At 43.1% G+C, this 17,157-nt stretch overlaps 1 protein-coding gene across 2 annotated transcripts in view; it reads right to left on the bottom strand.

Annotated features, from left to right (window-relative positions):
• Positions 1-2,037: 2,037 nt before the first annotated feature.
• The window catches only part of WNT7B (Wnt family member 7B), a 100,030-nt gene continuing 84,910 nt past the window's right edge, over positions 2,038-17,157 (bottom strand). For both annotated transcript variants that reach the window (XM_075210343.1, XM_075210342.1), the window contains exons 3-4: positions 11,227-11,498; positions 2,038-3,399 (exon numbers count right to left, since the gene is read on the bottom strand). In XM_075210343.1, coding sequence (XP_075066444.1) covers positions 2,920-3,399; positions 11,227-11,498 — 752 coding nt within the window. In that variant the 3' untranslated portion in view covers positions 2,038-2,919. The remainder of the gene's footprint in view (positions 3,400-11,226; positions 11,499-17,157) is intronic.

Here is a 17,157-nt window from a genome sequence, read left to right as displayed (position 1 = left end):
TCCCAGAATCTGCGGAAGACTCCCAAACTAAGGTATGACCTTCCAGACTCCCAGAGGGCAGGCAAATTTACAGTAGCCTTATCCGCCGCACAGTGGGTGGGATGGGCTACGATGTGGCAACACCTCAGTACGTACCTAGTGGGCGGGAGTGTGATGACATCATTACCGTCATCGGTAATCAGAATGGACGTTGCCATATTTATGTGAATGTCTGTTGCATATCCAAGTCCCTTACATAAAGGACATACTGTCCAATGCTCAACAATGCATGTGACAGCCAACTGATGTTTTACCTGATTTTCTGCCTATATCTTAAATATGTGTTGCCTATTTACATGAAGATACAACGTATTATTTGCACAGGTTTAATTTGGTCGTCATAATATTCAGTTTTAATAGATGTTTTCGTTTTTGTTGCATGTAATTTTGTTTTCAGCTCATTTCAATCCTTGAGCATGCTCGTCATGATTTCCAGATACTCCTCTATTTACTCCCAGTACACACTGAAATGGTTTAATACGAAATAAATCCTGTGAGGAACTTTCTGCATATCTGCCCTCATTACTGATACAGAATAAGCCACACCCAGTTCTCCCCAAACCACACCCACACCCACCAAAATCATGCCCATTTTGCAGTAGGCCACACCCCGTTTAGAAACTAAAAATTGAGACCATGGGGTAAGATTTACTAAACTGCGGGTTCGAACAAGTGGAGATGTTGCCTATAGCAACCAATCTAGCTGTCATTTTGTAGAATGTACTAAATAAATGATAACTACAATCTGATTGGTTGCTATAGGCAACATCTCCACTTTTTCGAACCCGCAGTTTAGTAAATCTAGCCCCATATCTAAAAATCATGATTGATTGCAGGTATGCATTTGTGATATTAGGTTGCATAATCGCTTTCCTAGGATGAAGAACGGTTATAAACCCTGCAGCCATTGCAGAACCCCTAAAATACGATAACCAAACTGCCCTTCCAATCAGAAGTCGCTTCACGTCTTAATGGAACAGATAACCTAACATACAAGCTGCGGCTCATAAGAAAACACTAGCTGCATTCACAAGTATAAATCTTTCAGGAACTTATCAGAACTGAAGATATTTGAGACAGAGCTGGGATGGGGGGGAAGATTTATGTCTATTGTTACTACAAATATCCTCTCTCTGATAAAAATCTAAAGTCGCTGATAACAGAAAAGAGCAGCTTACGCTGCTCAGCTCCACAGCAAAGGCCTATCGGTAATCAGAATTTGTACATATATATCTGTGAATTCTAGAGGACTTTCCATACTGGGACTTCAGATTTAGGGGCAAATTTACTAAAAAAGCGTCTGAAAAGGAAAAGTGGAGGTGTTGCCCATAGCAGCCAATCAGATTCTAGCTATCATTTATTTGGTATATTCTAGAACATGATAGCTAGAATCTGATTGGTTGCTATGGGCAACACTTCCACGTTTCCTTTTTAGAAGTTTTAGTAAACCTACTCCTTAGTGTCCCTTTAAATTGGACCCAACACAGGATGATACCGGTGTCTTTAAATCATCAAACTATTATTTAGTCAAGATTTCACTGGACTTTTGTTTTAAAAACAGGACGTTTCTTTCACCTCCTTTTACTATAATTTCCTTAAGCACCGTGGAAGTGGCCATTTTTCTTTCTACTCCTCCCACTTATTTCCATCCATTATGGATGCCCTAAGACCAAGTTGCCTACTCTTCCGGAATGTCCGGGAGACTCCCAAATTTTTGGGAGTTCTCCCGGACTCCCAAGAGATCAGGCAAAAATCCCGGATCCAGCTGTCCCCGTTGTTGCAGATGGTGGGGGCGGGGCTAAATGCGCCATCGTGGCCCTGCCCCCGGTGTGATTGGCTAGAATAGCCTAAGATTGTCAGGGGCGGAGCCTTACAGCACACCACACGCGGCCACGCCCCCCTCGATGGACCCCCTCCCGGTCATCTGCCTTCAAAAGTAGGTAAGTATGCCTAAGACAAGTCGGCAGCACAGGGAATAGACAACCTAAAAATGCAAAATAACTACAAAGTAAACATTTATTGAACAAATAGCGAGCATTGATACAGTACGTAGGTAGTTGTTTTATATACCACTCCTGGTGATGGGGCACAAGGAAGTCCTGCAACAGCCGAGGTCCCGGACAGACAAATGGGAAAGGGCGAGGGCTGCGGGTGGTGTAATACCTAATCAATAATATTAATCTATCAATTTGCTGACACACAGCCGCTGTACTCTCTAGCACAGGGCTGATACAAGGTTAATACTCTAATTCTGTTCCAGTACAAAATAATAAAATACAAAGCTTAGGATCCCTCTATCAAGAGTTCAGTAGCACGGAAGATAGAAAAAAAAAAAAAAACATATACAAAAGACTCATCATAAGTCAGACAACTATAAGGTTAACATTTAGTAGAGAATTAAGACACAAGCTACCCGTTAGTGCTCAGAATTTGTTCGTACTATTAAAACATAAATTAATAATAATAATTTTTTTTTATGTTCATTACAATAATTCCAGTGTGACTGGTAGGTGATACAAATTGTACTTATTTTAACTGATAGTTGAGATTTGTATTAGTTCCTTTTGTTTGGTCCCTCCTCAGCAAGTCCTGCAGTTCTCTTAATATAATGTTGTTGTTTTATTTTTCTCTCTCTCTCTCTCTCTCTGTTCATTTAGACTTCTGTAATATGTATAATTTAAAATATCTACAAATAAACCCTCCGTCGTCGTAAAGGTGCGATGCTCCCGGTGGGATAGAAAATCCATTATGAATGAAGCATTCCCTCCCTGCCTTTAAGAAAAGGGTCTAATTTTCTTAATAAAGAAAATTAAGTGTGCAAAATGGCGCCATAGTGGTCCTGTAATGTTCTCTGGTTTTGACGGGCACCCCGGGCGTGCTTTACTTGCAGGTAAAAACTTCTGTCCTTTCGCTGCAAGTGTTGCATTTGACGAAACAGCACCAGTGGAACTTACAGTTGCACTGCCATACTTTGGTGTACTGGTGAGTGTTGTAGCCCCGGCCGCAACACATCAGGTCGCAACCGTCCACGTGCGGGGACGTGCGGTTACACAGCCGCCCCGCCGTCCCCACGCTCCCCGTCGCGCTGTCTTCCTCGCAGTAGTTCGGAGAACGCTCGATGTACACCAGATCCGTCTCCAAGGGCTTCTGGTAATTTTTTATTTTCTTGATCTTGAGGAAAGTGGGTTGGCGCAGCCGGTTGGCCCTCACCACCTCCACGTGTACCGCGTCGTTGTACTTCTCTTTCAAAATGAATCCGATATCCCGGAACTTCGGCAAAGTGTTCCAGCAGGTCTTTGTGGTACAGGAACCTGACACTCCATGACACTTACACTCCAGCTTCATCTGCTCTTCCAGTACCTGGGTGGGGAAAAATATTCATTATGGAATGTTGCACTGTGTGGTCAACAGAATCAAGTACTTCTGGCTAAATTCAGCTAGCAGGAACACAACACCTGGACATTGATGCATTAGAAGGCTACATAACACTTTCATTTTCTTATACCTTTCTTTAAAATGTTTATATGAAAAGCCCTTTGTGTTGGAATTATAGGTATAAATGTTAACAATACAAAAATATATATTTATTACTGTTATTATTATTTTATGGTAGATTAGAATAAGATAAGAACCCCACCCCCCCCCCCCCAATCTTTATAAGCAAGTTGCGTGCATGCGCGGTTTTAGTCGCTGGTTGTGATTACAAACATGCACCTTTCGCAACCACAAGGTTGGTAAAGAATGATTATTTTCTTCTGAGCCGTAAGCTAATACTTTCATAGGTTTGGCAGCCTTCTCATCTGAATTCCTCACAAAATGATGCTCTGTGAGGAATATTAATACCATGCTTGGCTTATTCTCTGCAAGCGTCTTAGGACATAGACTTCTGCGGAATTCCCACCACTGGCTTCCGGCCAAGGGATATAAAGTTAACCAGCTTCACTAGCGGCTGCCAGGGAGCCCCTGATTAAAGATTGAAAAACCATTAGCTCACATGATCCCTCTTATTTTACAGATCCATTAATCATAGATCAAGCCCTCACATGCAGCCTTATAAAGATCCACACTTTACTCCAATGCATAAAGCAAGTTTCCTTCATAACAACCATGCCTGAGGCGACTGCAGGACCTTCCATGTGCCCGAATAGAGCATTGTGCAACCAGAGAAACACAACGCAGGTGTAAAGGTTTGGCGTAGTGTCAAGGGAAACTAAAATGTGAGATGAACTAATATTATATGATATCTTGAAAGAATCACAGATATCTATCTATATATGAGCCACAGCACCTGCCTAATGTTGTCTAGTTCCCTCATGTGGCCAAAACAGCTCTGACCCTTGAGGCATGGACTCCACAAGATCTCTGGAGGTATCCTGTGGTATCTGGCACCAAGACGTTAGAATCAGATCCTTTAAATCCTGTAAGTTGTGAGGTGGGGCCTCCATGGTTCGGACTTGAGTTTCTAGCACATCCCACAGATGCTGGATCAGATTGAGATTTGAGGAACTTGGAGGCCCAGTCAACACCTTGAACTCTTTGTCATGTTCCTCAAACCATTCCTGAAAATGTCAAGAGTGTACTTGGTCTGCAGCAATGTTTAGGTAGGTGGTACATGCCATGAACGCCAGGACCCAAGGTTTCCCAGCAGAACATTGCCCAGAGCATCACACCGTCTCTGCCAGCTGCCTTCTTCCCATAGTGCATCCTGGTGCCATCTCTCCCCCAGGTAAATGACGCACACGCACCTTCCACATGATGTGAAAGAAAATATATAAACTATCCTAAACGTTGGCACAATGTGATCTATCGGTGATGTGTTTAATGTCAAGTTATTGTGCTCTCCGATCAGCCATTTGAGGCTCAGAAACGTTTCCTGCAGTGGTTTTCAATTACTGACAGGAATTGTAAAATGAAAGTGTCTTTTCTCACTATCAGGCCATTCTCTCAAGTATATTGAATTCAGGTAGAGCTACCAAAAATGTCATGTATTTGTGAATATATAGCACTATATATAGTACTTCTCCATGCCAATCATCTCATAATGCCCCTACATTCCCCAAAATTCCACCACTTGCCAGTCAGACCTCTCGCTTGCACCAAAGTAGCCCTCACACCCCCACTTGCCACAATATGCCCCCACAGCACTCAGACCCCAACTTGACATAAAATTTCCAAACAAGCCCTCAAATCGAATCAAATCCCCAGATCACTCACGTACTCCAAAACTCTCCATCGTGCCTCTCACACTTCCCCCACATGCCTCTCCCACTTCCACAACATGCCACACACACTTCCACCACAAGCCACACACACTTCCACCACATGCCACTCAGACCCCTCCCCCACCTGCCCTCACATACCACTCCAACCACCCCACATGTCTCTCGCACCTCCCCCACATGTCACTCATACTTTGCCCATATCCCACTCACATTTTTCCCACATGCCACACACACTTCCACCACATGCCACTCAGACCTTTCAAATGCCACTCAGACCCCTCCCCCACCTGCCCTCACATACCACTCAGACCTCCCACATGCCGCTAAAACCCCCCCCCCCACCTGCCCTCACATGCTATTCACCGTCCCCACATGCCACACACACTTCCCCCACATGACACTCACACTTCCACTACAGGCCATTTGCCGTCCCCACATGTCATACTTCCACCACATACCGCTCACACCTACCCACATAAATAAAAATACTTACCTGCACAGCCAGAACCCGCAGAGCAAGATGGGAGACCATGTGGTGCAGAATGCCCTGCACTAGCTCCTCCCCCTAATCTGATTGGTTATGCTGTGCCTTCTAGTGTGCAGAGGAGGTCACATGACACAGAAGCCAGCTTGTCCCTTACATTTAACAAAGCAGAGAATAGGTTAGATTGGGACACAGAGCTGGAGGCCACTAGTGGGGGCTCACCAGGCCACCCCTGCCACCACTATATATATTTAGATGACATTTCTGTTTAGGAAAGTGAAAATAGGCCTATCCTCAAGGAGCTGACAAATATAATAGCTTTAACATTACGGCCTCTTACTGTACCTAGCTGTTTGTTTTGGGCTGTTTGGGATCATTGCTGGAAAAAAAGCACATTCTTGTAGCAGATGTTGACTGCAACAGAATTTACACTGCCTTTTGTATCTGCTTGGTAGACATAGAATAACAGGCTTCTGCTACACGTCAATCAACATTATTATGAGCTCAGCTCTTGACTGATCAAAAATGACACGTATGCGAGGAATCTGATGCGGAATTCAGCTTGGTGAGCTGCTCGTTGTAATTGTGCATTTTACAAACATTCAGACACCTTCTGTTGTAATCATACTGGCATTAACAGCCCGCTGTGTATTCACACAGATACATGTCAGCAGTGGCTGCATGGGTGGATCTTGTTGGTTCTATAAAGCAGAGAGTAGAGGAACCTTCAGGTAGGGTCAGGGCAGGTGGAAAAGCTTTGAGCAAATGTTTAGTTGGGCCTCCTAAGAAACAGGACCAATAAAAACACAATGGAAAGTTGTAAAGGACAACTGGAGATCAGAAGACTATATCTTCCCTTGAATCTCCTATAACCAATGAGTTTTTAAAAGACATCTCCACTTGTTTTTTTTTTAATTATGCTGCCTTATGGTTTAAATACAGCAGTTACACATTAAATGTTAACTGTGTTCTAGAGTGAAAAGTAGTCCGGACAGATCTGAATGACAACAGCAGGCTGCTTGGGTTTGTTGCAATAAAAGCAACAAGGTAACCAGAACTAAGATAATAGATACTGCTTTAGTTAAACAGATGTGTCTAAACAACATTTGTAAGGACTGTATTTCAACCATAAAGTTGATGCTGCTTGGTGCTGGGATATTTTTGTGGAAGTCTGTCACTTATGTCGCGCTCCCATTTTTGCGTAAATGCACTCGTTTTTACAGGGAAGGTCGTAAGTTTGTGGGTCAAGACGGCAGCATCTGCAGAGATTTACATGGGAGTGTAGGGCATTGTCCTCCCCATAAAAAGCACTTACATTTTACTGGTACTCAGTAGCAGAATTAACCGGCCATCGGCAGTCGTCCTATACTTTTAATAGACTTTATAATGATATTTTCACTGTGTTCACCATGCACATATCCAGTCACCCCCACAATCCTGTAAATGGGAACACACATAGGGCTAGATTTACTAAGCTGCGGGTTTGAAAAAGTGGGGATGTTGCCTATAGCAACCAATCAGATTCTAGCTTTCATTTATTTAGTACCTTCTACAAAATGACAGCTAGAATCTGATTGGTTGCTATAGGCAACACCCCCACTCTTTCAAACCCGCAGCTTAGTAAATCTAGCCCATAGACTTTCCCGGAGCCAGTTATTTTTATTAGTATTAACATTTAGTTATATAATGCCCTGTACAGCTGGCAGTTCCACAAACTGGGATGTGGGCATCTATGAATGCACCAGGCAGACATATATAGAAATAAAAATGTCCTCTGCTTTGGCCCTTTTCTAAATAACCTTTATTGACTTTACTTAAACAATAGACAGCTCTGTTAGCAGCTTTGTACACTGCAACAGACTTCATTAACTTCAAATGCCTGCTTACATATTAAACTTAAGAAAATCGATAACCCTAGCAAAGCATTTCCATCGTTATACACTTTCCAACTTTCTTTGATTTCAGTATACATATGTGGTGTCCTGATTTTCTCTAGTATATGGCATTGTGCACTATAAGCCATTAGTGTGACCTCAACCTTACTTCAAAGTCAATATTAACAGAAAAGCTGCTTTTTACCACTGAGGTTAATACGCAGCAATTCTCTCCCTTCCCAGAGTTTTACTATACAACACCCAGGGGTTGTCTGGCAGCTTTTACCCCGGGGGGGGGGGGGGGGGGGGGGGGCAAGACTTGGCTCAGCAGCCTATTAGGAGCATTTTAAAGACCAATGACCCAGCCCAAGGTAGCCCACTATGGGTCCGGCCCAGATGCCCCCCTGTCCCCCAGCCCAGTTAGCACCTGACCGCAACGGATGTACTGTGAGGTTCCCTCTTACTTGAGTGATCCTACATCAACACTGACAGAGGAACATATCAAACCTGTTCTAAAAAGGAAAAGTGGAAGTGTTTCCCATAGCAACGACAATTAGATTTTAGTCATCGTGTATCTGGAGCATTCCGAAAATGATAGCTTAAATCTGATTGGTTGCTACAGGCAACACTTTCACTTTTCCTATTTAGAATCTTTAGTAAATCTGCCCCTTAGTGTCAGGGAACCAGGACTGGGGGGGAGTGGAGAGTTCCAGTTTTCCAGACACCCCTCCTCTCTCTAATCATGGAACCTTCCAGTTAGTAGGTATATTAAACAACATTAACGCATTGTCTGCAGCCTAGAACACATTACCATCAGCATATGAATGTTTTCATGAACAGTGGCTTCAACAAAATGGCTGCTGTCACTTTTATCTCTAGTGTTATTATTTTTACAGTTTTGTATGTAGTGCTCTAGTGTTTGTCTGACATAGAAAAATACCAAAAGTAAATGACCTGTTATGTTATTATCTGCAGTCTGATATGCAGCACTGGGTAAAACACTAATTTTAATTGTTTTTATTTTAATTGGGTGTGAGTGGAGATTAATATTATTTCATCATCATCATCGTCAGCTATTTATATAGTGCCACTAATTCCGAATTAGTTTTGAAGATTAATATTAGTTTGATAAGACGATCAGATTTATTTATAGCAGTGTTCACCTTAATGTACAGCTTACTTTATGCCTCATTCTTTTTTTATTGTAACATTTTATTACATTTATGTACATTTTACTGTTTTAATTCTAGTTTTCATATCTGAATACAGCACTACTACCTAATTTATGTTTTCTATGCAACTCTGAATTGTTTTGCTATACTGCATGTGTGGCCATGTCTTTTTAAAAACGAAAGTTAAACTTAAAATATTAAAATAAGTTAAGTTTCCCAAAACACGGGAATGAAACCGGCAAGTTGAAGCAGTGAAGCAAACGCCTCTCAGTAGCCGCTTCTGCGGCAGTTGTTAGATTACGTCTTACACTCTGTGACTCAACCAAACTTCTTGTTTACAGTCAAACAGTTTCACTACATAAAAGTGTCTGTTGCCGATGTATTGCAACAAGTTTATTTTTGTTTTGTTTTTGCAATCAATCATTTGCCAACCCCCCTTAATAAATCCTGCATTTGCCCCTGGAAAGGGAATGTTACAAAACTGACAATATATTGGGTTTGAAATAAGTAGGGTTCAGTTGTCCCAGTTTAAGCATACTTGCCAACTCTCCCGGAATGTACGGGAGACTCCCGACATCCAGGTAGGTCTCCCGTATTCCCGGGAGAGCAGGCAAGTTCTCCCGCATCCTGTAATTTGCTAACCAAAATTATGCGATTTGCAGTGAATCGCTTCATCTTGGCCAAAATGACGCGATTGACCATGCCACGCACCCTCCTGCCCTCCAGCCACGCCCACTGTCCGTGATCTCCCGGACTTTACTATTTAAAAGTTGAGTAAGTATGAGCAAGTATGAGTTTAAGAAGGACAGTTCTGATTTAAAGGTTTTGCCCCACGGTGGTAATGTTGTGAGGTATTCCCCATTCACTGCTAGTTTGCAGAGCATATATGCATAATGCATCTATATCAGACAACTAAATGGCAGACAAAGGGTTCACTATAAAAGGATATCAGGCTGCAGGTGATAATAATTGTAGTAATAACAGACACTCATGCTGTGGCTGAGGAGATCAATTCCCCTAACCAGGGAGACCAGAGCAGCCAACGCTCAGGAGCAAAACAAGTCTGAGGTGTAAAAGTTCCATTGTCCAAACCCCTCGCACACTGTGTAAAACGCGCTATTGTCCTAGTGACAGTTTTATGCCATTGCACCAATCATTGTGCAGCTCCTGATTGGCTCAGGAGATGAGCTTGTTCCCTCCAGGCGAATGATTGGCATTCTTTGTGCCATATTTACAGCTCCCTTTCACCTTTCACACCCACAGAGCTCTGTTGAACATTTTTAGAGGGATAATTTAGTAATTAACCCTTTTCCTGGCCATGTAGCCAGCCCTTGTAGTTGTGAGGTTAGATGTCAGAGGGTCAGGGTCTGTGTGGTCCCTTGGACAGGAGAGGGGGGGGGGGTCCTTTCACACATTACCTCACCTGCTTAAAATTCAGTTTGTGAACTGTTATAGGCGACTGTTTAGCCGTTTAGGTCCTGATTTATTTGGCATTAAAGGAGTTTTAAGAGCATAAGCCGAGCAGAGGCAGCGAATGTGAACTTCCATCGGGCCGCGGGTTAATGGCCGCCTACAATCTGCCGGAGATGATCATGTTTGATAATAATGGAAAGATTGAGTGCGAGACAAACAGGACAATCCACATTGACGACTCGGAGCCGTCCTACACAGCTAGTTTATATCGGTTTTTCCTGCTGATGCGGAGGGATGACCGCCAACAAATGGGTACAAAGTTGAGCCAACTGTAGCTCTGGAACGTCCATTAAATTGATGGGCAAAGAGGGCGATGGAGCACGAATCCTCTTCTGCGGATTATCATGGAACATCACAGGCAGAGTTGTATTTACCTGGCTAGTGAGCCGCATGTCCAGGGCAAGTCTCCTTTATGATTTTTTTTTAAAAAAAAACAAACCCTTTCTCTTGTTGCTATTTCAACTTTACTTTACTGCTTTAGTTAAACAGATCTAAAGACAATATTCTACCTTTAGATAACTGTAATCTATTGGCTTGTACTTGTCTTCATGCAACCACAGAATACATTGCTTTAGCATGTTGGTTTCCTTTCTGTGCTTTTGAGACGGGTCTTTATATAATCAGGGGGAGTTGTCTACTGCCGTTTATCGCCCCTGGGTTCCGAAACGAAGCTGCTCTCTGGATACAACTGTATCCAATGCAGAGAACATGTCAGGGCTGTACCATATCCAAGGGCAATGGAAATAAACAACTCTGATAGTATAAAGACCTGGCTGAAAAGGACGGAAGTTGTCCAGATAAATAAAACAGTTTGTTTAGTAAAAGTTACAGGATGCCGTGAATGAATCAAAGTCACCCAAAGGCGGGAGAACACTACAGAGTTTAGATTTTAGATACACCCATCCCATTCCCCTCCTCATCACCCCTATAAATGTGGCATGGTTTACCCTGATCTAGAATACCTTTCTTCCGGCCTCGTTGTTGTGCATGTTCATCAGCCGCCGGGCGTTCTTCCTTATTTCCCGGGCGTCCATGAACATCTTGGAGAATTCAATGCCATATTTGATGTCTGCAGAGCATCCCCCCCACTTCCAGCCTTCCTCCTGGTTGTAGTATCCCTGCTTCTCCCGATCACAGCCACAATTACTGAAGTTTCCCTGGCTGCAGGCGGAGGTGACAGCGTGCGCTACCCCGGCAGCAGTAATGGCGTAGGTGAACGCGGCTTCCCTGCTACCTGCGGGAGAAAGAAAACAGAGGCTAGATGAGTCTGACAAGCGCAAATCTACATCCTTCATTCACAGAACAATATTGTTTCATCATATTACATGGCAAGAAACCTCAAAACGATCTTTGTCTCAGTTTGGCGCAGTAACCTGAAGATGTCTCTATCATCATCATCACCATTTATTTATATAGCGTCACAAATTCCGCAGCACTGTACAGAGAACTCACTCACATCAGTCCCTGTCCCATTGGGGCTTACAGTCTAAATTCTCTAACACACACACACACACACAGAGACTAGGGTTAATTTTTGATAGCAGCCAATTAACCTACCCAGGGCCGGTGCTAGGGTCCATGGCGCCCTAGGCATTTCTACAAAATCGGCGCCCCCCCCCCCCCATCCCGGAAAAATCGGCGCCCTCCTCCCTTCTCCCTCCTCCCCCCTCACCCCGTCTTTCCTTACCTTGTCTCACCACCGCCGCCTCTCTGCTCCGTCTCCTCCCCTCCACTCACTGACACTAGTGAGTGGAGGGGAGGAGACGGAGCAGAGAGGCGGCGGTGGTGAGCAATAGCCTCTTCCCCCCTCCCCGTGCATCTGAATGCTGTGCGGCGGCCGTGACAGGTATGGTCAGTAATTTTAAAGTAATTTACCATTCTGTGGCGCCCTCCAGGCGCCCTCCAGAGCCCGGCGCCCTAGGCAAGTGCCTAACCTTGCCTAATGGGAGCGCCGGGCCTGAACCTACCAGTATGTTTTTGGAGTGTGGGGGGAAACCGGAGCACCCGGAGGAAACCCATGCAAACACAGGGAGAACATACACACAGATAAGGCCATGGTCGAGAATTGGAGTCATGACCCCAGTGCTGTGAGGCAAAAGTGCTAACCACTAAGCCACTGTGGTGCCCTCTATGCACCTACTTTAAATGCCTAGGTGGAAATCTATCGCTGCTGGAGCTTATCACCTATGGTGGCACAAAAAAATTCCTTCTCACCACAGTTTATCAAATAAAATATCGCTGAGACAGCTGAGCAATACACAACTGCCCCCCCCCCCACTACAGGACTAGAGCGGGAAAGGTAATTGTCTGCCACTGCGCGCATGCGTGAGCCGAGTTGACAGCTGGCGCATGAGCAGTGGAACTGAAAGCCCAGCTTTGAGCAAAGAAGATTTAAAAATAGATCAAATGTATTAAAAAATATAATAATAATAATAAAAAAAAAAAAAAAAAATTAAATCCTAGAGCCATTTTTCATGGTTGTGTTTGTTTTTTGCCATCCTGACATGGAGACACCGGAACGGGTGTAGTGATGGCACAAGTACTGTTACGATACTTATTAAATGAAGGCTTCCACCATGCAAAGGTTATTGTCAGCAATAAAAGTGCTATCTTTGGCAATAAGCCCTTTGATGAATTGGGCAAAGTGAAAATAAGCCCTAGAGCGGATGAACACTCCTGTCCATAAATATGGTCCTTAGAAAGAAAAAAACAAAACATAAATAAAGCAAGTTGATACAATATGCCGGAATAGGGAGAGGCAGAACAGGCAGCTGCCTAGGACATAGAGAGGTTTGGGCTCCAGCCTTTCTACTTCCCAAGCCATAGCAGAACACACAGCACTACCAATGAACTCTATTGAATTATTACAGACTTTCTATACAGTTATGATAATATGGGGGTGGAGGTAGTTTGGCATTTCTGCCTTGGGGTCCAAAACCCTTGACCTGACATATAACAAAGTGAACGTCTAACCACATTCCCAAAATTACCTGTAAAACGGAGGATATTTGACACTCTGTGTTAAGTTGCTCAATAGTTCTGCACATGCAAATATTTTTTTGTGGTTCACAGAATATCACACTAAGTAATTAAGAAAATTAAAATACACAGCAATACATACATTGACATATGTGCATGCAAATTGGTGGGCAGCACGGTGGCTTAGTGGTTAGCAATTCTGCCTCACAGCACTGGGGTCATGAGTTCAATTCCCGACCATGGCCTTATCGGTGTGGAGTTTGTATGTTCTCCCAGTGTTTGTGTGGGTTTCCTCCAGGTGCTCTGGTTTCCTCCCACACTCCAAAAACATACTAGTAGGTTAATTGGCTGCTAACAAATTGACCCTAGTCTGTCTGTCTGTATGTTAGGGAATTTAGACTGTAAGCTCCAATGGGGCAGGGACTGATGTGAATGAGTTCTTTGTACAGCGCTGTGGAATTAGTGGCGCTATATAAATGAATAGTAATGATGATGAAGGCTACATATTGCCCACACACAGCGGAGGCAGCCACTTTGTATACTGAACCAGAGTTGATTCCTTAGTGAGCAGGAGGTGTGATATCACTACTCCCCTAGTGATTTGACAGGATGCGTTCTCATAAATGTTATTTCTACCCACAAAGGGTCTGAATCATCAAGGAGTGCAACATGCATTTGTTTTAAAAACACATGTAAATCGGCTCTGTGTGCTCCCAAATTCAACAAGGAGCGGATCTCAAGATACGTGCACTGATGAATTTAGGAGGAGGTCAGCTCTGCTACACTAGATACTGCAGGATACGTCAAATGCACAGAAAAATATATATAGAATTAATGACACCAGTTAATAATATAGGGCCTGATTCATTAAGGAAAGTAAGGCAAAAAATTAGTACGTTTTTTCATGGACAAAACTATGTTACAATGCAAGGGGTGCACATTAGTTTATTATTTTCCACATAAGATAAATACTGGCTGCTTTTTCATGTAGCACACAAATACTTGATAGATTTATTTTTACATTGACATTTGAAGTTGATCTAGGACATGACCTACCCCAACTATAAATCTGTCCTCATCCAATGCAACATGGATTTACCAAGGTGCAAAGTTACTCCTTTTTTTTTTTTTTGCTTTACTTTCCTTAATGAATCAGGCCCATAGGCATTAATAATGAAACAAGGATTTATTTTTATTTTTTTCCCCATGAAATACATTTATTAGGATGTTCTTAACCCCTACTGAACATAAAAAATTTTTTTTTACAGTTGCTCCTGTTTGCAAACACATGTTATAGCATGCATACAAGACTGTCATCACTAGTACTCAGGACTTAGACTAACCCTGTAGCTGGAGCAAGAGATACGGCAGAAAAACAAGTAACTTTGCGACGCTCATAGCTTGATTCAGACTTGGCGACTTGCGCTTGTGTTTGACACACCCTTACTGTACATTGACTATGGCAAAACACCCTTCCCCGCCCTGTTCAGTCCCTGAAATCGTAGGCTAGAGTTAGTATCCTATGCGTTCGAAGATGAAACATGCGCAAACTGATTATGCGGACGATACGCTCAAAATCAGCACCTTGATGAATGAAGCCCCAAATATCTGCTTCTACTGTGTGCAGGCAGATACACTATAATCTGCTAGAAACTGGAGTCATTTTATTTTGGCATTCCGAAATTCACAATCTAGTTGTCTCGCTACCCAGTCTACCTTAATTATTCAAAAATAAAATAAAAAAAAATTACCTCACAGATACGGTGTGCTATATCAATATTATATATACATTACCGGTCACAATGTCACAGGACTAGCAGCAAAAAATCTAGGTCTGGATTCCTGAGATACTGTGTGTGTGTATATATATATATATATATATATATATATATATATATATATATACGCACAATAAATATCTGAAATCTCTCTCACATTGTTCTGTAACCAGTATAAGTACTCGGAGGTGCAGTAGTACTGGAGCGCCAGAAAGAGGCCATTCTGTCAAGGTCAATCCCTGTCATTCTTTGCATACACAGACCAACATAAACATCATTATATGTAATGTGTCACCTGGGGCTAGTAAGACACTGTTTTGTAAAGCATGGCAGATTAAAGTGCACTTGTCACCTACAGACGTGGGGGCAGCCATTTTGTGGCCTGAGACAATTTCCCCAAGAGTATCTATGAGAAACAATCCTGCCTGGATTTAGAATTAGGGACAGAAGACTTGTGCCTAGGGGCCGTTCAGGATGAAAGGCGGCTTATTTTCTGCACAATGGATGCATATTACCTCAGGAAAAAAGCAAAAACTGGAGGGTTGAGAAAAATGAGCTGACGTGGGTTAAACTGAGCTGGGGAAATGTTAAATTGACCTGATGAAGGGGTGATATATCCGAGGAAAATTATATAACTGAGGGGGGGGGGGGCTGACAAGTTTTAGCCCAGGGGCCAACGCTTGACTAAGCAGCCTGTTAGGGACAAAGGAAAACAATGCAGGTGGGCCGGTGACCCAGCCCGAAGTAAACCACTATGGGACCGGCCCAGAGGAGCAGATGCCCTCCAACCCAGCCTTTCCCTGGGCGGGGGTAAGTTATGAAAGGTAGTTTAAATACTATGTTCTGTAAATGCACCACCACCACTAGGTGGACAGGTCGAGGCTTTGGACTCCAAAAGTTGTGTGCTAATGAGCTAAGCATGGCTCTCCTTTTAATAATCAGATAATCAGTCAATGTAGCTGCAAACAGGTAATCCTACACAGAATACTTTGTATTTGAACTCCTCCAGGCTGTTTCTCAGGAGGTTCATGGACTCCCAAACCTGTTACCCAACAATTCTTTTACTGTCACTAATGTCACTGGTGCCTAAGGAATGAAAGAGCTGCATTCCCCATGAATGTTGGTTCAATTAACACAATGGCTGCCTCCGCTTTGTAGGTGACTGCATACTCCCAACTGTCCTGATTTAGGCAGGTCAGTCCTGATTTAAGGGTCCAGCCTCACGGGTGGGAAAGTTGAGAGGTATGTCCTGTTAACTTTAGTTAATGGGTTATTAATATACAAAATAAAAATAATGCAGAGTGCCACCCTTATAATCCATCTGAACTGGACACAAGACTATATATCCTTTCCACAACACTGCTCTGTGGTAGGGTGGTCTGACTGATCAGACGTAGACCAAGGATTGGCCTAATCAACATCACCATTTATTTATATAGCGCCACTGATTCCGCAGCGCTGTACAGAGAACTCACTCACATCAGTCCCTGCCCCATTGGAGCTTACAGTCTAAATTTCCTAACATACACAGAGAGAGAGAGAGACACTAGGGTCAATTTTTGTTAGCAGCCAATTAACCTTCCAGTATATTTATTTGGAGTGTGGGAGGAAACCGGAGTACCCGGAGGAAACCCACGCAAACACAGGCAGAACATACAGACTTCACACAGATAAGGCCATGGTTGGGAATTGAACTCATGACCGCAGCGCTGTGAGGCAGAAGTGCTAACCGCTAAGCCACCGTATCTCCCATTAAGACTCAGTAAATATAAAGATGCAATTTTAAAAAAATAGGTGGTATAACCCATAGCAACCAATAAGCTATGTGTATTGGGCAGTCTAGTTGAAGTTACACAAGTCTTATTGCATACCTTGCAACTGGCCTGATTTTGATGGGACAGTCCTGATGTAAGGGCTCTGTCCTGTGGTTAACTCCCGACCGTGAACTTTGAGAGGTGTGACCCGTTCACTGGGCGTGGCATGTCTGGCTCAGGATGTGAATTGGGGTGTGGCCTAATTGTGTCCCATTTTGAATGTCTTAAGCTATGTTATGGGTTTACATTCAGCAAATGCAAATTAAAATTTCTTTTAATCTTTTAAAAGTTTAGATGTTTTTACAAGTATATTTGTAAATGG

This window comes from Mixophyes fleayi, chromosome 4 (genome assembly GCF_038048845.1).
Source record: "Mixophyes fleayi isolate aMixFle1 chromosome 4, aMixFle1.hap1, whole genome shotgun sequence".
NCBI lineage: Eukaryota > Metazoa > Chordata > Amphibia > Anura > Limnodynastidae > Mixophyes > Mixophyes fleayi.
The sequence above is the reverse complement of the archived record's forward strand: the minus strand, read 5'-3'. Positions and strand labels throughout refer to the sequence as shown.